Here is a 25,185-nt window from a genome sequence, read left to right as displayed (position 1 = left end):
CCCCCCCCCCAGAGCAGCACAAGTCAGGCAGAAAACCCAAGCCGGAGCCCTCCGTAGGTTGTTACCCTCTCTCTTAACAGCTCCGTCAGTGAGTGGCGGGGCCAGGACTTGACCTAGTCGGCCAGGTTCCCAGTCTTCTGGCCCCAGCACCCCGGCCCCCCTGGACTTCAAGCATCCCCCAAGACCGGGCAGATACTATCCAGGAAACCAAAACCCGACTTCTGTGAGCTCTGGCCTCCGCACAGAGGCACCCCTGAGAAATGGCTGCCTTCCCAGCTGGGTTCGGATGGAGCAATTCAGCAGTCCCAGCGAGTCCCACTTTTAGTTAACCGCCAGCTGATTACCCTTCCATTTGCACGTGAGTGTGAAGGCTCTGGCCTTGGGTCTGGAAGTGAACTACCTGTCATGAGAAAGGGTGTTGGCGGGCCTGGGCTCCCCCTCCCCCGTTGCAGCTTGCCCGCAAAGATGGACACAAAGGGCTGGGGGAGAAAGTGGTTCCTATCTCTTCCTGGGCCCCCATGTGAAGCACACTTTCTCCTCTCTCTTTCTCTCTCTCTCTCTCTTTCACCAGATTGCCGTCCCTGGTTTGGTGGCTTTTTACCTGGCCTTTTACCCATATCCTCCAGGGTTAACCGTGGCTAACCCAACGTGTAAACAAAACGAGATGGCATCAGTTAAAGAACCAGTAGTAAGTTCTAGTCGGTATTTGGCCTTGGGTATGGGGACAAGTTTCGTTCTTTACTCATGTATAACTTACTTTGTATTTGTGTTTATTGAGGATAAGTATACATCGAGTACTTGTTTTGCAACTCACAGGTATTGTGCCAGAGAGAAAAAGAAAGGGGGGTGGGGGTCTGGGTCCAAAGCTGGAGCATCTGGAGGACCCCGGCGGCAGAGGCTGGCGGGGAGGGGGACACTCCGTGGCCAGCGGGGCCTACGCGTGTCAGGCGAGCCCACTTACTCCCCCTATACCTCAGCCTTGTCCTCCGAACCCTGGGTGGTAGATGGAGGACGCTCCTTCCTCCTCCTCCTCCTCCACCTCCCTCCTGCTGCCGCCAGTGGTGGAGGAGAGGGGCTGGCAGGACGGAGACCACCTGGGGCTGGTTAGAAATGCAGCACCTGTCCCCACCAGAGGCCTGAAGCACCAGAGTCTGCATTTTAACAAGATCCAAGGGGTTTACGCTGACATTCAAGTTTAAGAAACACGGGGCTGGGGCGCCTGGGTGGCTCAGTGGGTTAAGCCGCTGCCTTCGGCTCAGGTCATGATCTCAGAGTCCTGGGATCGAGTCCCGCATCGGGCTCCCTGCTCAGCGGGGAGCCTGCTTCCCTCTCTCTCTCTCTCTCTCTGCCTGCCTCTCCACCTACTTGTGATTTCTCTCTGTCAAATAAATAAATAAAATCTTTAAAAAAAAAAAAAAAAAAAAAAAAAAAAAAAAAAAAAAAAAAAAAGAAACACGGGGCTGGGGACGCCTGGGTGGCTCAGTTGGTTAAGCAGCTGCCTTCGGCTCAGGTCATGATCCCAGCGTCCTGGGATCGAGTCCCACATCGGGCTCCTTGCTCCACAGGGAGCCTGCTTCTCCCTCTGACTCTGCCTTCCACTCTGTCTGCCTGTGCTCGCTCTCACTCTCTCTCTCTTACAAATAAATAAATAAAATCTTTAAAAAAAAAAAAAAAAAAAAAAAAAAAAAAAAAAAAAAAAAAAAAAAAAAAAAAAGAAACACGGGGCTGGGGGCACCTGGGTGGCTCAGTGGGTTAAAGCCTCTGCCCTGGGCTCAGGTCATGAGCTCAGGGTCCGGGGATCAGGCCCTGCATAGGCTCTCTGCTCAGCAGGGAGCCTGCTTCCTCCTCTCTCTCTGCCTGCCCCTCTGCCTGCTTGTGATCTCTGCCTGTCAAATAAATGAATGAATAAATAAAGAAATAACTGAGAAACGTGGGGAGTAGTTACAGCACCTCATGGGCTGGGAGCACGGGCAGGACAGATCTCAGTCCCCCCCCTTCCCTTTCCTGAGAGTCCTCCCACATTCCCTTTGGGAAACCTGCTTGGGAGAGAGGGGTTTGGGTTAGATAATGCAGTGGCTTGAATTCTGATGACGTTGCCTGTCCTCTGTCTCCTTATGACCATGACGTGGGACAGACCACAGAGATTCTTCTCCTGGCCCACAGATGGAAGAATGTAGCCCCGAGGCAATCGGTCCTAAGGTCAGAGTAAGCCCAAAGGGACCCAGGCCACATATGCGGATGCCTGAGGTTTCCGCCAAGGTCCCCCATGGAAGTGGTCACTCCCTCTGGTGGGGGAAGGGGCCCAGGAGGCAGCAAGGACCTACTATGATCATCAAAAAGGTTTGCAGAACAGAATGTTGTACATTCTTTTTAAGACCCCAGGAGACTGGAGTTTGGTGTCCTAAATGCGACAGTTCAACAACTTTCATTTAGTGACCATTTTGGGGGCTCCATCCTGTAGGGGAGGCTGGCAGTTTATCTGGCATTGAACCATACAGGCACGTGGGTTAAGGGTTATGGTCAAGAGGGCGGGCAAATGGGACACAAGGGGACAAAGGTCAGGCCCGGGCAAGCACAAGGTGCGAGGAAAACCATCCCCACAGAGAGGTGGAGAGGCTCGGGCGAAGCGCCGTCGGGGAGCACTGGAAGAGGGTGTGCTGTGGTCACTCTGCCGGTGACCTGGCACCAGAGAATGTTCCTGGCCTAGGGAAGGACCTGGATCTGGCCAAAAAGGGGAGGGAGCTGGGCTCGGCCCGGGAGGAAGGTGGGGAGGGAAGGGAGCCCTGCCCTAGCGTGCCCTCTGTCCCCGGCGCGCACCCTGCCGGGAAGCCCTGGGGCCACAGCTGCTCCGCTGGCCCGGCCCAGAATAGCCTCCCTTCCGGGCAGGGCTGCCCGGGCCGGGCCTGCAGCGCCAGCACCCGAAATAGGGCTCGGCCCCGAGGCCCGCGCGCAGCGGCTGGAGGGCGCGAGGGGCTGCCCAGCTCCGGGACAGCGGGGACCCGAGGAGGGGCGCAGGCCGGGATCCCCGGGGCAGGGGCCGGGGAGGGGGTGCGGGGACCAGGATCCCAGCTGCGGGGCCCGGGGAGGTGGGGCTGGGAAGGGGGGGCGGGAGGCACGGGGTCGACCGCGGGGACCGGGGTCCGGGGAGGCGGCGGCCCCGGAGGCGGCGGGGTGGGGCGCTGACCTCACAGCCTGCGGGGAAGCCCGTCGGGGGCCGCCGAGCTGATGGAAGCGCGGAGGAATGCGCGGCGGGCGGCTGTGCGGTCAGAGGAGGGCGGTGCGGTCCCTCCCCCTGTACACGTCGCCCCGAGGAGTGGTTGCCATGGGCACGGACCTGGCGGCGGGGGGCGGGGGCACACGCGGCGGGGTTGGTGGGGAAGGAGGGGCGCAGGGCGGGCCTCCAAGGACTGTGTCCCACCCCCTCCCGGGTCTGCACCGCGCTCCTGCCGGGCCCCTGAAGTGCGGCGTCGCGGTCAGCTGCAGTCCGCGGGCCAAGGGGTCCTGGGGAGGCTCTAGGTGCCTGACCTCCCTCTCCGCTCGGGCAGCGTCCAGCCCTCACCCAGCATCCACTCACGGGCTCCCAGGCTCAGGCTCCTCGGCCAGTAACCAGTGATAAGTCATTATCTACCATACAGGGTAGCGCTGATTAAAATAGAATAATTATGTCATGTGTGCCCTGTGCTCTATAAATGGGGTCCTCGCTTCCTCCCCGCCCCCTTCGTCCTCAGTCAGGCCTGGGGATCCTTCAGGCCTTCCCATGTCACTGTCCTATGTCCCTGTCCCTGTCCCCACCCCCAGCCTGGACCTGCCGGAGAGCATCAACACCCGGGCCGGCCAGAGCCCTCTCCTCCCTTCCGGTCTGGGTTACTTTGGAACCCACCTCATACAAGAAGATGGTCCAGGGGCGCCTGGGTGTCTCGACTGGTTAAGCCTCTGCCTTCGGCTCAGGTCATGATCCCAGGGTCCCGGGATCGAGCCCCGCATGGGCTCTCTGCTCAGTGGGAAGCCTGCTTCCTCCTCTCCCACTCCCCCTGCTTGTGTTCCCTCCCTCACTATGTCTCTCTGTGTCGAATAAATAAATTTTTTAAAAAAAGAAGATGGTCCAACTTGTTGTCGTCGGAACCTGCAGGAATCCCAGGCTGAGGTCCAGAAAGGCTCACGGAGGGCTCAGCCTGGCCGGAGTGAGTCAGCTTCTCCTTCGGAACATCAGCTGCTGCTTCAGCTGCCCTTTGCAGCTTGGGCCTGGTGGTGGCTGCCAGGACAGATGGCCCCTGAAAATCACGGGGAAGCCCAGCACCATCTGGGGGTGGGGTTAAGAGCCAGCCCAGCGCACCTGGCAAGGAAGGGCCTCTCTATCCCCCTTCTCCTCCTCTATGGGAAGCCAGGCTCTGGACTGAGGCTCGGTGGTGCCCCATGTAAGGAAGGGCGGGCCTGACTTACTGTTACTGCCTGGCCAGAAGCCTGATTGTCCTGCGGTTGGGCTGGCCCGCGGGAGAGGGGCCCTGGTGTGGGGAGAGCTCCCAGTGTGAGAAGTGGGGGCAGGGTGGCACTGTTCCCCACCCCCCCAGGAGATTAGTCGACCAGGAGGGGCTGCCTAGAAGTTCTCCCCTCGGTGAGCCAGGCCAGTTATTTGTAAGAAATCAAGTCTGGGGGCGCCGGGGTGGCTCAGCGGGTTAAGCCTCTGCCTTCGGCTCAGCTCATGGTCTCAGGATCCTGGGATCAAGCCCCAAATCGCATCACATTGCATTGCTTTCTGCTCAGCAGGGAGCCTGCTGCCCCCCCCCCCCCGGCCGCCCCCTGCCTCTCTGCCTGCTTGTGATCTCTGTCTCTGTCAAATAAATACATAAAATCTTAAAAAAAAAAAAAAAAAAAGCAAGTCTGTCGAGGGGTTCAACCCTTTCCAGGAGCGTCCAGAAGCCAGTGTTGACAGAGCACCTGCATGCATACTAGGCCATGGGGCTGCTCACTTACTGAACCAGCCACCACAACCCTGGGAAGATGGGAAGCAGGTGTAGAGACCTACCTAGGTGTCCCAGCTGTGAGGAGGCAAACTGAACCAGGATGAAAATTTAGGCTCCTGATCCCTACCCCAGGAGTGTGGGAAGAGCAGATGGCTCGCCTGAGCGCCCAGGTGCCTGAGCCCCTCCCCCCAACCACTTGCTCGGTACAGGCTGACTTCCTGTCCCTAGAAGAGCACCTGCAGGGCTGCTGAGGCAGGGTGGTCCCCTTCCTGTGGTTCAGGGAGATTACAGCCTTGTGCCTTCTTGGCATCCTCCCTGTGCCCTTTTGCTGATTCTAGAGGTCAGACCGGGCTGCTCCAGAGAGCCTCTCTGAGCCTGGGATCTGCTCCAGAGTCCCCGGCTGTCGGTGAACAGGTTGAGGGGAGGGGCTGCAGGCCCCACCTGAGGAGGGCTTCCCCTGAACACTGGGCCTTCGCCTCTGGAGCCCCCACTTCTCACACTGGGAGCTCTCCCCACACCAGGGCCCCTCTCGGGGGGGACTAGCCCGACCACAAGATGAGCAGGTTTCTGGTGGGTTTCTCCGTCCCGCCTCCTCTCTGATGATGGTGAAGAGGCAGAGGAAGGCCTCTTAGCGCCACAACTCCAGCTCTCCCCAGCCTGGGGGTTTGGATTCAATGGGAACATCCGCCGTGTGCCCATGTCCACCTCCCTGCCAGACACCAGGGCTTTGCAAAGAGCTGGCTGTTGGACTTCCCCTGGACTTTTCCCTGAGTAACATTGCCAAGGAACTGTGGCACTGGCCAGGTTTCCCACGCCTGGCCCTGTGGCTCTACCTCCCCCTCTCTCTTTCGCCCATGACAGCTCAGCATAAGCTTTCTGGGGGACACTGCTTGTTGTGTGAGGAGCTGTCTGGGGGCGGCTAAGGCTGAGCTCTTCCCCAGAGAAATGCAGGAAACATCCTTGCAGCTAAATGAAGCAATGTCTGTGAAGGACCAGACCATGCCAGGCAGGCTACAGCCCTCAGTGTGCTCCCTCCTCAAGAGACATTGACCTTGGCCATGCATCCCTTGTCAAGGCCAATGGCTACCTTCCATCCCTGGGTGCTTTTCAGCCCGTCCTTTGCTCAAAGTGTCCTTAACAGGCCGTAAAGGGACATTCCATTTGTCTCACTGCCCAAGAGCAAAGAAGGACACATTTCTCAGGCTCTTCCTGAAAGATGCAAGGAGAGAAAGAAAATGTTCTTAATCTGAGAGCCTGTAGAACCAGCCGACGGTACTGGGTTGAAGAGTGTCCCCAAAATTCATGTGCATATGGCATGTGTGCTTGTGACCTAATTTGGAAATAGGGTCTTTGCAGATAGAATTAGTTGAGATGAGGTCATACTGGATTAGTTTGGGACCTAATCCAATAACTGGTGTCCTTAGAAGAAGAGGAGATTTGGACACAGACACTCACAGAAGAAGGCCGTGTGAAGACAGAAGCAGAGATGGGACTGATGCTTCTACGCGCCAGAATTGCCCAGGGCCGGTGGCAGCCACCAAAGCTGAGACGAGCAAGGAAAGAATCCCCCCCCGGCCCCCGAGGCTTCGGAGGGGGTGCAACCGCACTGACACCTTGATTTTGGACTTCTGGCTTCCAGAATTTTGAGAAGGTCCGTTTCTATTGTTTTAACCCCCCCTGTTTGTGTGGTCGTCTGTCATGGCAGCCCCAGGACACTTGTCCAACCACTAAGGGTCATGCTGAGGGCAGTTGAGGAAAACAAGAAGGAAACATGGCACGCACACCAAGCAAAAACTGGAAGGGACCAAGGAGGAGGCGGGAAGAAGTGCTCCCTCAGCGTCTTCCTCACCTGCGGGGACAGGAAACCAGGGAGCCAGTGGACGAGCCCTGCAGCTCTCCTCCAAGCAGGAGCATGTGGGGCTGAATGGTGGGTGAATGGGAAGTGTTCAAGTCTTGCTGGTCCCAGGGAGCTGCCACTAATAAGAATAATAATCCTGTGACACGGTCTTGTACCCCCCTTATAACACATGAAACAGGCTTCGAGAACCCCCTTTCAGAGATTAGAAAGCAAGGCAAGGCTGTTACATGCCCGCCCAAGGTCATTTGCCAAGAAGCAGCGATCTGTGATCACTGGGATCACAGCTGGCATTCTGCTCTCTACGACTGCAAAGCCAGTATACAGTGCCTCAGTGGGGTTAGCAGGGGCTGGCCACGGGCAGGGTCACCGCAGCCCAGCTGCCTGGGTTTGGACCCCAGCTCTGTTCCTGGTTGATTGTGGGATTTGGAGCAAGTCACAATACATCCTGTTCAGCAGCAATCTCCACTGAAAAACTGGGGATGATAATAGGACCTAATTCATAGGGTTGCTGGAGAATTAAATAAGTTCGTATGTTTCATTTATTTTTATTTATTTATTTGAGAGAGGGAGCGGGAGAGGGAGAGAGAGAAGCAGACCCCTTGCTGAGCAGAAAGCCTGATGCTAGGCTCAATCTCAGGACCCTGAGATCATGACCCGAGCAGAAGGCAAACAATTAACCCACAAAGCCACGCAAGGCACCGCTGCTCGTATGGTTCAAAGGCTTAGACTAGAGCCTGGCACACTAGAAGCACAGCCACGAAAGTCTGAAATGTATAAAACACGCTGGTGCGGGGCACTTTTCCTCTGGGCTTGGGGCCAAGGAGAGGACTGTGGGATGGTGAACCTGTCTTGTTCTTCCTCCACAGGCGGGGTAGACCAAGGCCAACACCATTCTCATGCAGTCCTTGTCTGTTTCCCACGGAGCCCTCCGGAGACCATCAAGAAGGGCCCTTGAGACCCGGCAGCAGAGGTCTGCCTACACCCGGGGCAGGCTGATTCAGTTGTTTTGAGTCCTGACTCCAAGGCTGAGAACACCTGGTTAGCAGTGTTGGTCACAGTTGGGGACCTAGACTGGGGTGACTCACTGTCACGCATCAAGCCCTGGAAAGATAATGCACACCGCCCACCCCGCCCACGGTACCGCGTGTTGCATTTACAGACAGAGCGCAGAATGGGCTGAGCAGTGCATGCGCACAGCAGAGTGTCCATCCTGCCCACGACCAGGAGACCCTCCCGTCCTCTGCGACCACTTCCCCAACCTGTCTCCTGGGGGTCTGCAGCCTCTACTGGGCATCTAACCCTCTCCAGATGTCTGTCTCACCAGCCACAGAGCCCAGCCTGGGAACACCCCCACCCCCGGGGCCTGTCGACTCTGCCTGCATCCAGGATTCTCCCTTCCTGCACTCAAGAATGAGCGGCTCAGTCCTTAGCCTGGCGTGGGGCACAAGGTCTCTTGCTGCAGCTGGGCCCCTTGGCTGACCTTCTCAGTTCCTTCTCTTAGACTGGAGAGGTCTGGCAGTGTGCCTGCCGGCGGGCTGGGCTCTTCTCCTGGGCTCCTCCCCTCCACTCCAGGGCTCTGGCCATAGTCTGGTCAGGGTCCTTGCCGACTTCTCAGCCAAACCCTGGAGTGATGGCCCGAGGAGGCCAGCGGGGAAGCCCCAATGTAGGGCAGGAGTCCACAGCCATTGACTGCCCTCCCCACCCCCCATGGGGCAATGCCAGTCGGTCTCTGAATATCTTCTGGGTGGCTTTCCTGCCATATCTTCTGCTGGCTTTCCCAGCGCTGCCTGCTTTCCCTCCAGCCTCCTTTTCACAGGGATTCTGTAGCAGAAAAGTTACGTGGAGGTCATCTCACCTGCCCCCCCCCTCCGGCTTCCAGAAAGAATAGTTTAGGGCAACATCGGGGTTCTCTGAGACTTCAAGCAAAATCCTGCACATTGGGGTTGGCCAGAGGTCTTGCTGGAGTTTCCTCGGCAAGTCTGTGCCCGTTGGGATCACCAGCCCTGAACATCCAAGGCTCCCTCCTGCTGAGAGGTGGGATGATCCTGGCGTCCCGCCCCCCCCCCCCCCCCGCAACCGCCCAAGCTCTCCACAGATGACAGGTGGATCGAGAGCCCTAGGACCATCTCACGGGCCGAGCTGGCCTCATGAACGAGTGGCCAGTGTGGCCCCAGCTGCCTGGAGAGCCTCCACAACCACTGCTAGATGGTGGGTGCTCTCACGTGCAGATGTTAGCAGTAGTGGAGAGGGGGCTAGGCTTGAAGCCAGGTGATGAGGGTCCAAGTCTGCTTCTACCGCTAATTACCCGTGTGCTTTGTGGCAGGTCTAAACCCCCTCCACACCTTGATTTGCTCTCCGGGAAAATGCAATCCATTTCATTTCCCTTGCATCAGAGGCGAATAGGGAGCGTGGAATGATACCACGTAACAGGATGCATTTTGAGAAACACAGAAATGCCATCTATGCGAACATAAGGTACTAAAAATAAAAGAAACCTGTTTGCGTCCCAAAGTAAAAAACCGTAGATGATTTAATACTCTAACGACTTCCGAAACCCCATCATTTAAAGACAATCTCGTTTTGTACAGCTTCAGGTCAAGTGCCTCGTGGGCTTCCACTAGCGCCTCCTAATCTGGTGGGTTTTGTGAAGAACATAAAAGAGCAGATACAGAGCCTGGTACAGAGTAGGCATTCAGTAAATAATCATTGAGGGAATGGGCAAGAGTGAGTTTTGTTCTTTCTTTCTTTCTTTTTTTTTTTTTAAGATTTCATTTATTTATTTGACAGAGAGAGAGGCAGGCAGGAGAAGAAGCAGGCTGCCCGTTGAGCAGGGAACCTGACGCAGAATTCCATCCCAGGACCCCAGGATCACGACCTGAGGCGAAACCAGATGCCCAACTGACTGAGCCCCCCCCCCCCAGGCATCCCCAGAGTGAGTTTCTTCCTTCTAAGTGTCCACAGTCCAGGTGGGAAGAAGTCCAGGAACCATAACACCATGTGACCAGGTGGTAAACAAGTAGCAATGGCCCCGCAGACACCTTACAAGGGAAGAGAGGTCTCAAAACTCTCTGAGTCCAAGGAGAGCTTCAGGGAGGAGGCGGGAAAGGAGACAGCCTGAAAGGAGGGACAGAACTCAGAGAGAGGGAGGGGGAGGGGGCGGGCAGGCCGAGCCTTTGGGTGGGATAACCCCAACAGGCCAGGACATGGGCTCACAAGGGAGCACAGGGGTGGGGAATGCCTGTGGTGGGCAGATGAGGAGGGCACCCTGGTGGAAGGAAGGGTATCTGCCAGCGTGGGGTGCGTGGGGTGGGGAGCTGGTGAGGCCGGGTTTCCACTCAGGTGACAGCATGACAAGCACTGGAATCCAGCTGAGAAGAAAACGTCCAAGGAACCAGTGTGGCCCCTACGGGAGTGGGTCTTGCATGTGATGTCACAAAAGCAGTATTTTTAGACGAGGAGTCTGGCGTGGATGTGCCCGATGGGGACATACCAAACTTCTTCAAGTTCCCTAAGGTTTTTTCCCTTTTCCGGGCCATTTCCCTGTTTCGGATCATTAAGATGCCCTGTGTCCCACACCGCCTGCCTGCGGGAGGGGACAACTGCTGTTTTTGCCTTGTCTCACCAGTGGCCCCTCTTCTGGGAAACCAATGTTGGTCATTTCCTCCTGGGGGCCCCCCCGCTGTAGGCTGTATAACATTTTATTTTTACACCCACTCCTTTTTAGGATACTTCTTGCTTTTCACGTCTGGTTCCCCTTTCAGACTGTAAGCATCCCGAAGGCTAAATGCTTCTTGGTTGGCATGGATCTCCAGCCCTGGCCACAGCACCCAGAACACAGTTCCTACCAGCCTTGGGTTTGCCCTGGAGTGTCGTTAAGGCAAGGGTCTGGCGCTGCTAATGTACCCTAAAATTCCCAAACCCAGCAGCCCCCCACCACATGACTTTCTGGGACCCCAACCACAAAGAGTGTATTGTGAACAGCATCCCCGCGGTTGGGCAGTACGGCGGCCTCCTGAATCACCAGGTTTTGTATTTCGTGTCTTTAACATGCTGTATGATATAGGTACTACGTAAGGTTTTCTGTTCCAAAGGAAGAGTGGAGATTTGGGGAGCAGGGAGTGAAAGGAAAAACATTTTCTTGGGCACCTGGGTGGCTCAGTGGGTTAAGCACTGGTCCTGATCATGGGGTCCTGGGATCGAGCCCTGTGTTGGGCTCCCCTTCTCCCTCTCCCTCTGCTCCCCTGCACTAGCTCGTGCTCCCGCTGTCTCAAATGAATAAATAAAATCATTTAAAAAAAAAAGGAAATACATTTTCTTGTATAATGTACATAACAAACTAGCATTCTGGTTATCTTCTTCCCCTTCTTCTTCTTTTTGTAAGTCTAGCCTTGAGTTCGCCTTTCTCTAAGGCTGGGCCCGGTCTTCACTGCGAGTGGCAGCAGCGACGGGTAAGGAGGAGTGCGTGGAAGTTTTAGCATTCAGAGCCCTAGTTTCTTTTCAGAAGAGAGCCTGGGGCCTCTGGTTCTCTGCAGTGCAGCCTTCCAGACCACTGCTGTTGCTTAAGGCCGTGCTGCAATGCAGAGCACTCAGGAGTGGGAAGTCCAGAGTTCTCCCCGCTTCTGGGAACAGCCCCCCATCCCCCTCCCTGCACCAGCTTCCACAGGCAGTCCTCATGACAGTGGGTCAGGCTCACCCGAGGATTTCACAAATGCCTGGCCTGTTCCCAGCACAGCGCAGCTGTGAGGGCTCAACACCAGGGGCTGGGGGGAGAAGGAGTACCGTACTCCTCCCGCATGGGGCCCCCTGGTCTCAAGCCCAGGGCCCAGGGGCTGGAGCCCAGGAGGAGAGGGAAGGGCTGCACTTGCCTGCGCTTGTCGCTTGCCTGGCGGGGTGCGGGCAGTGAACCCAGGCTTTCCCTCCCAGCTGACTTCCCAGATGGGCTTAGTCAAGGTTCAAGAAGGAAATTCCCCATCCCAGGAAGAGGGGAGGATCCAGGCTTGTCTTCCCCGAAGGCAGCACGCAGTGGTCTGAGAGTCACCTGGAGTGATGTTGAGTATGCAGCTTCCCGGAAGATCCCCAGGGCTTCTGATTCAGAAGGAGCCCAGCGTGCAGTCTGGAAGTCAGCAATTTCATCCTGTCCCTGGGGGCTGGCTGCAGGTGTTTCCATGCTTCAGGGGGCCTGAGGAGGGTGTGTGTGAAGGGTATTTGGCTGAAGGCGCCCTGGTTTCTCAGCCAGAGGGCGTCCAGCTCCTGTTCTCTTTCTAACGGGCCCCATGACCTTGGAAGAACTGCCCTGGTATTCTGGGCCTCAGTTTCCCCATCTCTGAAATGGGTGCATTCTGCCCTGAGGGTGGGGTGATCAACTAGCCTGGTTTGCTGGACTTTCAGGGTGAACTGGGACAGGGCGGGGCAAACCAGGACAAGCTGGTCAGCCTACCCGAGGGTGGGGCAGGATCGTGGATGTGGGGGCGTACTGGAAATGTGACTTGAAGATGCATCTTTGGGGTCCTGATAGCAATCTGTAATTATTGTATTTATGGATTTACTAGTTCATTGTCACTCCCGGTCAACCTCAGGAGAGAAGGGCAGTCAGGGCCTTGTCTTGTCCCACATTCAATCCCCTGACGCACTGGACGTCGTGTTCAATAGCTGTTGAGTGAGCGAATGAGGGACTGAGGGGCTGGGGGCTGGGGGGCTCCCAGGACGGGATCCCCGAACAGAGAAGGGTGTGCACTGGGGGGCGGGGGGCGGGTGGGCCCCCGGAGCCAGGCTGGAGGGAGATTTGGCTCCCCTGGGGGGAGAAAGCTTGATTCACTTCTGGCCGGCAAAGAGTCGGTGCTCTCTGAGCAGCTCCCCTCGGAGGGGTCAGGGACCCCCGGTGACGGAGGACCGCCTCCCTCCCCCAGGAGCCCCGGGCGCGCTGGCCCACCCTCCCTCCTCCCTCTCCCGCCCCCCCCCCCCAGGGAGGCGCGCCTGGCAGCCACCCCGTCGAATTTCCTGGCACTCGGCTGAGAATAAACAGCGCTCCGCGCCTGTAATCCCGTTGTCACGGCGACCGCGCTCCGCGGGGCGGGGGCGTGGCGGGGGCGTGGCGGGGGCGTGGCCTGCCCTGGGCACGCACGCTCCGCTGGGCGGCGGCGGCGGCGGCGGCTCGGCGGCGGCGGCGGCGCGGGCCGGGGAGGTGCCGCCCGCCGGGCTCGGCGCGGACATTCTTCGCATAGCTCCGCCAGGGCTCCCGCGGCGTCCGGGAAGCGGCTCTTCCTGGCAGAGGCCGGCTTGGGAGCGACGCGCCGGCCCGCACGGCGGCAGCCCGCACGGGAGGGGGCGGGACGCGGCGCGGGAAGGTGCGTCCCGGGCGGGCTCTTCCCACCCTCGACTTGGGTCTCCCGGATCCGCCCCCTGCACGTGGTCCCCCACCCCCGCGGACTTCTGTCGGTGCTCGGACTCCCTCTGTGACTCTCTCTCCCCGTGTCTGCGCCTGGTACCCTGACGGGGCCCCCTCCCGAACCTCCTTCCTCGTTCCTTAGCCTAGGACCCAGCGTGCAGGCTAATTTTCCATCTCCAGCTCCCCTGGCTGTGGCCTCCTTCTCTCCCTCCCCCCGCAGAGCAGGCCTTAGGTTTCCCGTTCCTGGCTCTAGCTCATCCGGAGGCCTGCCCCAAAACAGCACCACCGGAGAAAGGATAGGGCCTCTTGGGGGCGGATTCAGAAGCCAGAAGCAGCATGATAGGGTTGGGTTGCAGGGCCTGGAAGCAGCAAACTCCCCTTTCTGGGGGTCAGGGACCCCCAGCTATGCTCTTCTTAACCCCATTGAGGCGTGGGTGCCTGCTCAGACTTCTTAGCAAATCTGGGAACCAGGCACTCTCCTCTGGCAGCCAGGTGAGAGCCCCCTGCCCTTAGGTCCCTGGGAGAGAGTGGGCTCTGTCCCCAACAGGACTGAGAAGTACAGAAAGATTTTTGCAACAGGAGGGCAGGATGAGGAGGAAACACGGGAAGGAACACTGGGGGGCGGAGGGATGGAAGGGGGAGATTCTTGCCTTGGTGTTGCCACTATCTTGCTGTGTGAATGTAAGCAAATTGCTTTCCTTCCCTGGGACTCTGCTTCTTTGCAAAAGTAGAAGGCTGGTCTAGTTTGTGGTCTGAAAACAGAGAGACAAATAAAAGTGTGGGAAGAAGGATGGGAAGCAGGCATCCAGGGAAAGGAGTCTGGGGTCTTCCTGCCTCTGAGTTTAACGTCGGGGGTGGCCGGGACAAGGGCCTCTCCTGGGGCAGAGAAGATCAAGCCCTTTCCATCAGTGCCCTGCGAATGCTGGGCATCCTTACTCAACGGCCTTCTGGGCCAAGGACTGGGACTTAGTGTGCTCTAGGTTCCAAGGTTCCAGGGAGTCTGTCCTTCCAGCAGCTGTGCAGCTCTCTGCTGAAGGCCGATGGTGGCTGGCTGGCTGGCAGACCCCTGCTCAGGGAAGAGGCTGCCTGGAGCTTCCCAGGCCCCACTGGGTCCTCTCACCTGACTTTGTGCTCTGGGAAGATGAGCTTACCTGGGTCTGCAGTCCCATTTCCAGAAGCAGTGGTCTCTCTGAAGTGGTTCCTACATGCTCTGTCCACTCAGTAGTCTCATGCCTAGCCTGGTCCTTTCTTGTCACTTTCCATTATCTCCCCCCAAAGTCTAGGAAATGGGAAAGAAACATGAGTTTATTTGCTCCTGGTTGCCTTTTGGACACAGATTCCTGGAGCAGCTTATGGCAGGGGGGTGGCGGTGGGGAAGTAGGTGGGTGGGGGGTGAGGCCTCCTGCGTTTGTTTCAGGCATCTGAGGTTTGAGGGAAGTCCTGGGGGCCCCTGACTTGGGGATAACACTCATCTCTGCAGCTGTCAGGTTTGGGGTTTGGGGGGGAGGAAGCAGGGAAGAAAAATGTCACAGAAAAAGTATTTCTTTTTTTTTTATTTTTGAGCACAACTGTAATGCTGGAAACCCCAGAGTGGGGGTCCTCACCTGTTGACTTTGTGGGGAGATGTGCAGAGGGGCAGCCACATACTTAGTGCTTAGGGAGGCAGAGAGAGTTCATGGGCTTTGGAAACCAGATGCTCCCAGGTTCTAGTTTTGTGTCTTCTCCCACATTCCCAAGTGGTGTGTCTGTGGGCAGGTTGCTTAACCTCCCTGAACCTAAGTGGCTGCCCCCCTCCCCGGGGGACAAATATTTACTGAGCACTGTTCTAGGCATCAGAATTGACCAGCGTAAGCCCCCAGCTCCAATGCTCCCTCGTGTCTAAGAATATGGCAGTGCTCACACCTGCCTTGTGGGGCTGGGAAGGTTAACGGGATAGCTTCTAAGTGCCCAAAGGGTGGGAGCGACTAAAAATAGGCAAATAGGTGCTGTCACCAGGAGGCCTGTGACTGGCCACCGCTCAGGAGGGGTGTCCCAGGAATGGAGGGAAGCTGGAGGCACTGGGAGGCAGTGCCCCTGGGGATCACCCTTCCCCCCACCTCCCATGAACCGGGCTGTGCTGAGGTCACAGGTCACCGCCAGGACCCTGGGAGTCTGGGCTTTCTCGGAACACCTCCTTGCCAAGCAGCAGAGCGCCTCTAATAGCCTGGAGTCTCTAAAAGCTTTGACCACAGCTCAGCTTACTCCCTGCAAACCCTTTGAAGGGCTTCCTTCGAACTTGCTTTGCATATTCTGGTCAGATCTGAATCAGACTGGCAGGAATTACCCCTCTCGGTAAAGCCGGGGTGGCTGCTTCGGCTTGTCAGGCTTGTCAGTGACGTAGTGAAGCCGAGCTGTCTCCACGGCAAGGAGGCGCCCCGGACAGCCAGGGGGAGCCTTCACCTCTGCGGCTCCCCCCACCCCACCCCTGGGAGGCGGGGTGGGGGAGGTGGGGAGAGAAACCAAGGCAGGAAAGGGGCCGGGAGGAAAAGGCTTCAGTCGGTTTTCATTAAAAAATAGTGCTCTTTATTATAAATTACTGAAATGTTTCTTTTTTGAGTATAAATATAAATATGTGCAAAGTTTGACTTCCACTGGTATCTTGTTGAGTTCTTCAAGCATCTCCTAACAGCCTCGAAGGCCTGGGTGGGGGAGGGGAGAGGGCTGGAGGTGGGATCTTTATAAAAGACAGAGTGATTGAGGCAGATTGTAAACATTATTAAAACAAACAAACAAAAAGACCAGGAAAAAGAAAAAAAAAACCTAAACCAAACACCCCAACACACAGCTGCCCCAGCCAGCCCAACACCTGACACAGAAAACTTTGTGTTTGTTTCATTTTTCCCCAAAAAGAACAGTTCCAGGTTAATTCCATCGCTGCTACATTCCTGTTAAAATTTTCACTGATCAGTGCTATTACAGAGCTGGAGCGGCGGGGGTGGCTGGGGCCCCAGTCTCTCCGTGACTTCCTGCCTGTGCCCTTCCCCCAGGGGAGGAGGGCCGTGGGACCTGGTGGCTCTGCCCTGCCAGAGCCCGGGCACCGGGAGGCACCTGTGACTGGCCACTACCGAATGGGCTCGCATTCTTCCAGTGTGGGGGCTGGAAGGCGTGGATTCCTCACCCCCCCTTCCACCTCCGCCCACCCCTCCCCCCACGCCGAGCGGCCGGCCCCAAGGATCCCTTGGCCTCTGTCGGGATTGGCTGAGTGTGTGGCTTCTTGTGTGCCAGTCCCTATCCATGGGACAGGGAGCATTTAAGGCAAATCTCCTAGCCAGACAGTCAGGAGGCACAAACTAGAATCCCTCATCTTCTCTGTCCGGAATCTGGGGTCAAAGATGGCTCATCTCCATCTTCGACCTGCCCCAGGTGCCAGACGATAGAGCAGGGGTGGGGAAGAGTCACTGACCTGCCCACCCCTTCCCCTCCCAGTGCCACTTCCCCCTTAAAACGGGGGAAGGGCCCTGGGGTCCCGGGCACTAACTAGATGGACTCTGCGACCTGTTTCTGGTGGCTGTCCCAGAGACGGGGACAGAACGGACCCCTTCAGGTCACCGCTTGCCCTCATCGCCCAAAGCCATGGGAGGGGCATGCAGTCGCCCTCCTCACCTGGGGGTGGGCAGTGGGAGCGGCCAACGCCATGGCCAGCCTGCAGCCCTGGGGCCCTGGGCGCCCTCTCGCGCACCCTTTTCCAGGCCAGAGACCTGCTCGGGTTTAAAGCTACCTTTTAAACCAAATCAAAGAGCAAACAAGTTCCGTTGGAAAGTTTGAAGACTCCCCGGCAGTTCTCACTAGTTCAACACTCCCGCAGTGTCCCCTGTTTGGAAATGCAGGGGGAGTCGAGGAAGCGAAGAGCTGAGAAGAGAATCCACGGCTGCCGTCGCGGTCCCCATCGGGCCAGCGGGCTCCTCCGGAGTAGCTGGAGTGGGGGCGGGGCGCTCAGGTGGCACTCCCCCTTCCCTCAAACACATTCCAGGTCCCGCCTGCCCCATTCTGCAGGGGGGAGGGCCGAAGGGAGGGGCCAGTCCGCCCCTCCGCTGGCTGGCCCAGAGCTGCAGGGCTCTCCTGGCCGGATTCTTGTGCTTGTGCCATGTGCCACGGAGGAGAAGGAACCCAGGCTCCTCGCCCCGACCCCTGTCCTTTGCTCTTTAAAGCGGGGCATCGTACTGGTCCAGGAATTCCCGAATGGGCCCAGGCAGCTGGGTGACTTTCTCATAGGAGTCCAGGTGGCCATTGACGGTCTTCCGACAGAGATGCTGGAGAGTGGCCACGTTGGAGGAGAGGGGCCGGCTCAACACCAGGGGGATCTTCTCGCCCCCCGAGTAGATGTAATAGGCTCTCCTGGGGGGATTCCCAGGGAGCGGCTGGGATGGCGGCTGCTCTGGCACCTCGGAGGAGGGCTCGGTCGGTGGCGAGGGGAAGGAGGGGGCGCCGGGGGGCGGCATGTAGTGATGCACCAGCTTGAGCACGCAGTCGAAGCGGGGCACTGGCTGCGTGCTCCGGGGGTCGCTCTGCAGCGAGAAGCTGCCCCCCTCGCACTGGATGCGCAGGTTCTTGGTCCCCGACTGGGTCTTGACGCTGAGCGTGAAGAAGTGGCGCTGGTCCGAGCTGTCGCGGATGAGGAAGGTGCCGGCGGGCTCGGCGCTGAGCAGCAGGTTCGCCTCGCCGCCCGTCACGGCGCTCCAGTAGAAGCCGCTCTCCTGCAGCTTGCGGACTGCGTTCACCACCAGCTGGTACTCGCTCTTGGAGCTGAAGGTCTTGAGGCGCAGGCTGGTGTCCAGGGGGCGGCTCATCCCGGCGGCGGGAAACTTGCTGTGGGTGACCATGGCGCACGGAGCCAGCGTGGATCTGCGCGGCGGCGGCTGCAGCTGCTCGGCGGCCTCCGCACAGCGGCCGCTACCGCATCCCGGGGGGCTGTGGGGAGGAAGGGGCGCGCCGCGTGAGTGCCCGGAACCCTCCAGCGCGCCCTGTCCGCCCCGGCTCCCCAGCCTCCGCCGAGCGGCCGGGGCACCCCCGGCCCGGAGGGCCTCCCTCCTGAGCCCTTCCTCCCACCCGGGCACCCCGCGGAGCCCGCCTAGCCCCAGCCCCCCGCCCCCGCCCCCGCCGGCGGGGTGGCCCCACGCAGCCCCCTCCCCGGCGCGCACTAGGAGAACGCCGAGTGGGAAACTCGGGCGCGGAAGTTGGGTCTCCGGGAGCATGGCCGTGGAGGGGAGCGGGAGAAGGGCCCCCGGGACGCTCTGGGCGCCGCTCAGTCCGGTGGCCCCGGGCGGCGGGGTCGGAGAGAGAAATCTGAGGCGTTGGGGGGGTAGGGTGGGGAGGGGACAGGAGAAGCCCGAGGGCCCAGCCTGGGTCTTCCGGGAACCTGGGATCTCCGGCTTCCATCCGCTCTGGCCCCTACCTCGTCCCCTCCCTGCCGGGAATGACCAGGGAAGGGGAGGGGAAACCGGGAAAAGCTCCCGAGACTAGCTGGTCCCCCCCCACCGCGAACCCCCGCTCCCGCCCCGCTCCACGCCGCGCCCCTCCTTCCTACCTCGTCCCAAAACGAAGTCTCCGGCCTCGGGGCTGCGCCTCCTACGGTCCCCAAGGCGAGGCGGCGGCGGCGCGGCGGCCAGCGGTGGCCCGCGCTGCGCCCAGATGTTGGCGGCCGTGAAGTCCACAAAGGGCCTCGCGCGCGCGTCCTTCGGGCTTCGCTGGGGCGCCCGCCCTGCCCCCTGCGCGTCCCCGGGCCGGCCGGCGGGGACGAGGCGAGGGGCCGCGGCGGGAGCTGGGCGGGAGCGGCGGCGCAGGCGGCGGCGGCGGCGCGGGAGTGCGAGTCGGAGCCGCCGCCGAGGCCGCGCTCGCGGGTATATACGCGGCCGCCGCGCCCCGCCCCCCCGATTCCTGGAACTGCGCGGCCGGCCTTCTTGTAATGTTTAGTCACTACTCGCAGCAATGAAAGGCTGCGCGGAGGGCGAAGGAGGGGCCGCGGGCGGCCGAGGGCGGGCCGCGAGCGGGACCAGGACCGGCCGAGACGCGCGCACAGACAAAGCGCGGCGCGAGGCGGCCCCGGCGGCCGGCGGGCGCGGCGCCAGCCCCGGCGGCGCGTTCCTGGCAGCGGCCCCTCCCCCCGCGCGCTCCGCCCCCAACTTCTCATTCACACTTTCCCCCTCCCTTCTAAGAAGGCCGGTTTCTGGCAGAGGCGGGGGCCCCCGCTCCGGGAGCGCGCGGGCAGTTCCAGGAGGCCGGGCGGGAGAGGCTCCCGGCTCCCCTTCCCTTTTTCTCAGACCTCGCGGGGACACCCCCTCGCCCCCACCCGAGCCCGCCCGAGGTCCCGGTCGCGGCCCCAGGAGGGCCGGGCCTGCCGCGAGGGAAGTGGGGACACTCCGAAGCCGGTCGGCGACACTGGGGCCGGACCCGGGAGCTGGAGCGGGGGTGGGGGTGGGGGCCCGGAGTCATATCCCCGAAGCGCAGCCGGGAGTCCCGGGGATGGAGGGGACGCAGCCTGCGTGGCGGCTGTCGGGCTTCAGCCCCTCGGCCCACTGCCAGGTTCTTTGGCGACGCGGACAGGAGTGCCGCCTCCCGCCGCCGGAAAACCAGAGACCCGCAGACAAGAACCGCTCTCACACGTCTGGGTCTCCAAACTTTCGGGGGTGCGGTGTGGGTCTGGCCAGGTGCTCCCTCCGGGCGGGACTGGCCCCGGGGCAAGCACCCGCCCCACCCCGCGCCCCGCGTCCGCTAGAGGGCGCCCCGGGGTCTCCTGGGGAGCGGAGTTCGGAGCTGCTCCTCCCAGGCGGGGGAATGGAAACTGGAGGGGGCGGTGGGGAGGCTGGCTCCGGAGCTGGGGCGGGGGGACCTCCCGGGGGACCCAGGAGAGTTCTCCTCGCAGCTGGAATGAGACCTGGGCTTCAAGGTCCAGCAGCCGAGGATTTCCAGAAAACAGCTTTTCAGTTCAGCCCACTTCCGGATGGCCCAGAGCCGCCAAGAATGTGCCCCGCCCTCCCTACCTCGAGTGTGGGGGTCTGGGCCGGGGGTTGGGGGGCGGTGAGGAGGTGCGCGGTGTGAATGATGGATTTGCTCTGGGTCCGGCCGGCATGGATGTGGGTGGCTTGGGCTAACCACGGCCAGCCTGATGAAGGCTGGGAAGTTTTGCAATCGGTCCCCAAGCAGGCAGTGGGGACAGACCCCCGAGGACCAGATTAAATTCCACTGAAATCGTCACCTCTCGGTACACGGGATGCCGGAGGCTTTGGGCTGTGCCCTCTTGCCAGATGCCACCCTGATGAAGAAAATGAGATGGAAAGGAAGGGAGAGAGGCTGACAACAGGCATCGCGGGAGTCTAGCCCACGGAGGCCTGGCTCCTTTGGCTCTCTGGGAGGGGGCCTGTCCATCGCCTGTCCGGACTCCGTGAGATTTGGGCAGGACACTTAGCTCTCTCTCTGGGACTCCGTTTGCCATGTGTAAAATAATCACAGTAGCCTCTTCCCATCGGATAGCTGAGATCACAGAGCTAGAAGAGATTGTGCAGGCGGGAGTGTGCTAGAAACGGGAGGGAGGGATAGGGTCTCCTTCCTCAGCTTCTGTTAGGCGCCGGAGTAAGGACGAACCCTTCTTGTTATTTTTAGTCACTTCCACAGAGAGGGAAATGGATTTGTTCAAGCATTTCTCAAATACTGGGCTCTGTGTACCAGGCATTATGCTACGTATTGATATATAATGATGAATAAGACCAGGTCTTTGCCCTCAAGATGCTTGCGGGCTAATGAAATGGATCCCCCTCTCCCGAATCAGCAGTCTGTTCTTTCTCTTGTCCAGGAGAAGGACCAGAGGAGGCTGCGCCATGACCATACACTTCTGTCCTGAGCCCGTGGAGGACAAGAAGACTCATAAGAAAGAGCCCTCGAGTTAATGGGATGAGAAAGTGCTTTGTAAATTATAATGCTCTGACACAAGTCAGGTTCATTCATCCAGTCCACAAACCTTCATTGAGTGCCTGCCGTTGCCAGGCACGGAGCAAAGTGCTGGGCAGACAGAAGCACTGGGTGAATCCTGCAAGGAGACAGGCGAGGCAAGAGACACCCCCCCCCCCCCGCCCTGCCCCTGCAGTGAGGACACCGGGGGGAAAAAGGGGAGATTGTGACGATGACCCTAGGATACTCTAAGAGTTCATTTGTAGGGAGGGGATGTTGGAGGGGGAAAGATAAGGAGAAGGAAACAGCTCTGGAACTCTGGGAATTCCAGTCTAGTTGGAGGCACTCATGCCTCTGAAGCAAGAACATGGTCCCCAAATGAGCCTGTGCTCTGCGGAGGACCCACAGCAAAGGCTGCATGTCTGCCGGCAAGCTGGGAGTGGGGGAAGGGCTGAAAGGGGCTGTGGGGGCAAGCGGTGGTTGTGGGGGCTATGCCCTCCTTACATACTGATTCTGGAGACTGAACTCCTGTCTAGACTCCACTAGCCAGTAGCTGTATGACTTCTGGTAATTTACTTCCCCAGGCATGCCTCAGTTTCCTGATTTGTAAAATGGGCTGATAATAGTAGCTACCTCACCTGGTTGTTGTAAGGATTAAATGAGCTAATGTGTGCAAATGCTTAGAATGGTACCTTGAACATGTAAAATGCTCAGTGCACGTTGGCTACTTTTTTTTAAAGCACTGGGGTGTCTGGACAGAGGAGGCATGGCGGCAGCCCAGGCTGCTGGGGGATGGGTGTGGCCAGGAATGTCTTTCTGTTTTGGAGAGCTGTGTTATCTCCTGTGTAAGACACATTCCATGAAGCCACTTGTCTTCAAACGGATTAGCCAACTACCAAGTTTCCCTTCAGCTTTCTAATATCTCCAGGTTTCCAATGCCTTGGGATGATCCAGACTCAGCCAGTGTGTGTCTAAGGCCACCATCAGTGGCCACCACCCCACTGACCTCTCATGGATCCCTAGGCTGTCTCCAGAATGTTCCCCAGGCCTGGATCTTTGCATGTTCATTTCCTTCCGGGTGGAACTGCCTTCTACACTTTGGCTGGTTTCTACTTTTCCTTTAAGACTTGGCAGAGACTCAGTCCAAACTTCCAGGGGAGTTCTTTTCACATTGACCAACATGCCCTGTGAGTGAGAATGAGTGAGAACCTTGAAGAACCAGACTGTGGTCGGTTTTCTCAAACTTGGTACATTGAAAGTGCTTGATGAATCTTTTTTTTTTTTTTTTAAGATTTATTTATTTATTATTTTAGAGGACGGAAGAGCAGAGGGAGAGAGAATCTCAATCAGACTCCCCACTGAGCACAGGGCCCCATCCAGGGCTCTATAATATGACCTGAGCCAAAACCAAGAGTTCGATGCTTAACCAACCAGGCAACCCAGGCACCCCTCCATGAATCCTTTTTTTTTTTTTTTAAAGATTTTATTTATTTGACACACAGAGAGAGAGAGATCACAATTAGGCAGAGAGGCAGGCAGAGAGAGAGGAGGAAGCAGGTTCACTGCCGAGCAGAGAGCCCAATGCGGGGCTCCATCCCAGCACCCTGAGACCATGACCCAAGCCGAAGGCAGAGGCTTAACCCACTGAGCCACCCAGGTGATCCACCCGCTCCATGAATCTTTAAGAGATTGTTTTGATTCCTGTTTTGCATCATTTTCAGATGCCACTGACTGCTTATTTCTAGAGTCGCTTTTGGTTTCTTCCTGCAGGACTTAGGAGCATCTGGAAGCTTCTGGAAGCATCTGGAAGTCCCACATGCCTTCGGTGGGGACTACTAAGCCCATTAATTTAAAGTTAGAGTGAGGACTCCAACTTTGCTGGAAAAGTGGGAAAGGAGGCACTGGGCCAGTACAAGGGCACACCCCAGGAGACCCTCTTCCAGGCAAGAGAGATACGCGAAGCAGAGCCATCCCGCGGCCTTGTTGTCTTCCCTCCCCCTGCCCACCCGGCCTGCTGGGGGCTCCCTGGAGAAGAGCTCATCCACAGTCTGGCCCCTCTGCCCCACCCGCTGTCTTCCTGGCTTTGGGATTTAGGAGGCTCCTGCCTTCTAATCTCTTCCTTTGCAGAATTTCTATGAAGTCAGGATCCCATTTCCAGGCAAAGGTGCTTGGTCATAAAGATAATACAGATTCACTCAAGAGAGAGGGGAAGTACACAGTGGTTTCAGCTGCCTGTAGGGCCCCACTTACTCATGGTGAGTGACCGACGATGAGTTCTTTCCCAAACCTCGTAGATGGGAACTCTGGCGCCTGTGGGGTGGTCGTGGGAAGTGATGTCCCGGCCTGGCGAACACAAGGTCCCCTACTGGCCTAGACGCTCTCCTTGTCTTCTGGCCAGCCTGGGGGCGGGCTGTAAGGTTGCCATTGTTCAGAGGCATGGGTTAGGAGACTGGCCTCAGACCACAGGCTTGCTCAACACCAGGCCCTCGGCCTCTCTCTGTCTTTGACCGGTGGGTTTCCTGTGGCACAAGAGGGCAACCTGGGTTGGCCTACCCCGTGGCTTTGTCTTGCTTATTCCACATTGACGGTGCACAGGTTAGTTGACTAGGCCTGGGGATGGGAAAGAATCTGGTTCCTTCCCTCTGCAGCTTCTAGTCTAGCGCCGGTACTTAAGAGGGGCGCAAGGCAGTAAGGCTTCTCCTCTTCTTGCCTCCCCGCCCCCCACTGCCACTTTTCCACCTAATTTGAAGAGGATGTGGGGGGCCTGTCTCATCAGACCTCCAGGAAGCCAGGTCCCCTGCTGTGGCCTGATGCATCTTGTTCCCTGCCTAGCGCAGCCCCTGTGGTCCTTGCTGGAGGAGGGTTAGGGCAGACGGGGCCTTCCGGTGTAAGGGGGAAAGGTCGAGGGAATCTCACCACAGGTGGACCCTGCTCTCTCTCTCCCCGCTGCCTCTGACAATCCCCAGAGGCAGGCCAGGGAACCCAAGACAATGGCCTGTGGCATGTGTTCCTGCTGGGAGGGGCAACAGCGCTACTGAAAAGGTTTGCGGCTCTCAGGGCTGGAGCCGAGGAGGAGTTCTTTCAAGCCTGACATTCCAGGCCCAGCTGGCCTCTGGCATTTCCCAGAAAAAGTGCCGAGGGAGGGGAAAGAAAACATTTCGCCAACCCACCCGCCCACTCACCCACCCTGCCTTTTCAGATTCCTGTTCCCTCCGGGGCTTGGGCTGGGCCAGAGCTCCAACCCCTGCCCCGGGGGGCCCATTCTTCCCCCCCTACAGAGGGTCCGTGGGACGGTGGTGGGTCAGTGGGGGAGACTTTAGGAGGTCGAAGAGGGTCTGAAGGGTGTGGGGTGCCTCTTGTGGGGAGGGAAGTTTCTTCCCACAGCTCTGCGAGGAATCCACAGCTGTTCCAAGTTCTGAGTTGGGGGCAGAGAGCGGGGCAGTTAGCTTCCAGCCCACTGTCTCTCTTGACCCCAAACCAACAAACCCTGCTCCGTCTGGGGCTGGGGTGGGACTTGCCTCCACTGGCCCTGCAGCAGCCTCTGTGCCCGCGCCCGCACTCAGGAACAGACACCCAGGCAGCGGGCAGTTCTGGGAAGAGGCCGTGGTGAACCATCTGGGCTGCAATGCAAGTGAGGCCTGGCCCAGCGCCCAGAGCTAAAGTGGCAGTGCCCAGGAGAAGGAGAGCCTGGCGAGGGGGGTGAGGAGTGAGGCTGGCTCCCGGGAGCTGTCCCTGGGCCCCAGATGCCCAAGAGCTGGTGGAGGACCCCTGGGTGCAAGGCCTACAGTAAACCAGGTGCCTGCCCCCCCTCCCCCTACCTGGAGCAAGGCAGCTGGGAGCCCCTGACCCATGGGGTTCTGGGGTCAAGCATTGCTCACCAACTCACTTGCATATGCGTGGAGCATCTGAATTGAGAGCCCACGGCCTGTCCTAGGCTCCCTGCAGTAGCCAGATCTCCATGGGGACCTCCAGAATGCCCCATCCAGGGGTAGGACAGCATTAGAAAGGTCCTTGGCTCCCCCACATTGTGAAGCATGCACTGGAAGCCACTTTGTCAGGCA

General features: G+C 58.8%; 1 protein-coding gene across 1 annotated transcript; it reads right to left on the bottom strand.

Moving 5' to 3' along the window:
• Positions 1–15,743: 15,743 nt before the first annotated feature.
• SOCS3 (suppressor of cytokine signaling 3) lies at positions 15,744–19,046 on the bottom strand. Its single transcript, XM_004748799.3, has 2 exons — positions 18,768–19,046; positions 15,744–18,151 (listed from the first exon to the last, which is right to left on the bottom strand). Exon 2 carries the CDS (start codon positions 18,061–18,063, stop codon positions 17,386–17,388), a length of 678 nt encoding a protein of 225 aa, XP_004748856.1. The 5' UTR covers positions 18,064–18,151; positions 18,768–19,046; the 3' UTR covers positions 15,744–17,385.
• Between the last annotated feature and the right edge of the window lie 6,139 nt (positions 19,047–25,185).

This window comes from Mustela putorius, unplaced genomic scaffold, assembly GCF_011764305.1.
Source record: "Mustela putorius furo isolate JIRA1106 unplaced genomic scaffold, ASM1176430v1.1 tig00000873_pilon_pilon_pilon, whole genome shotgun sequence".
NCBI lineage: Eukaryota > Metazoa > Chordata > Mammalia > Carnivora > Mustelidae > Mustela > Mustela putorius.
The sequence above is the reverse complement of the archived record's forward strand: the minus strand, read 5'-3'. Positions and strand labels throughout refer to the sequence as shown.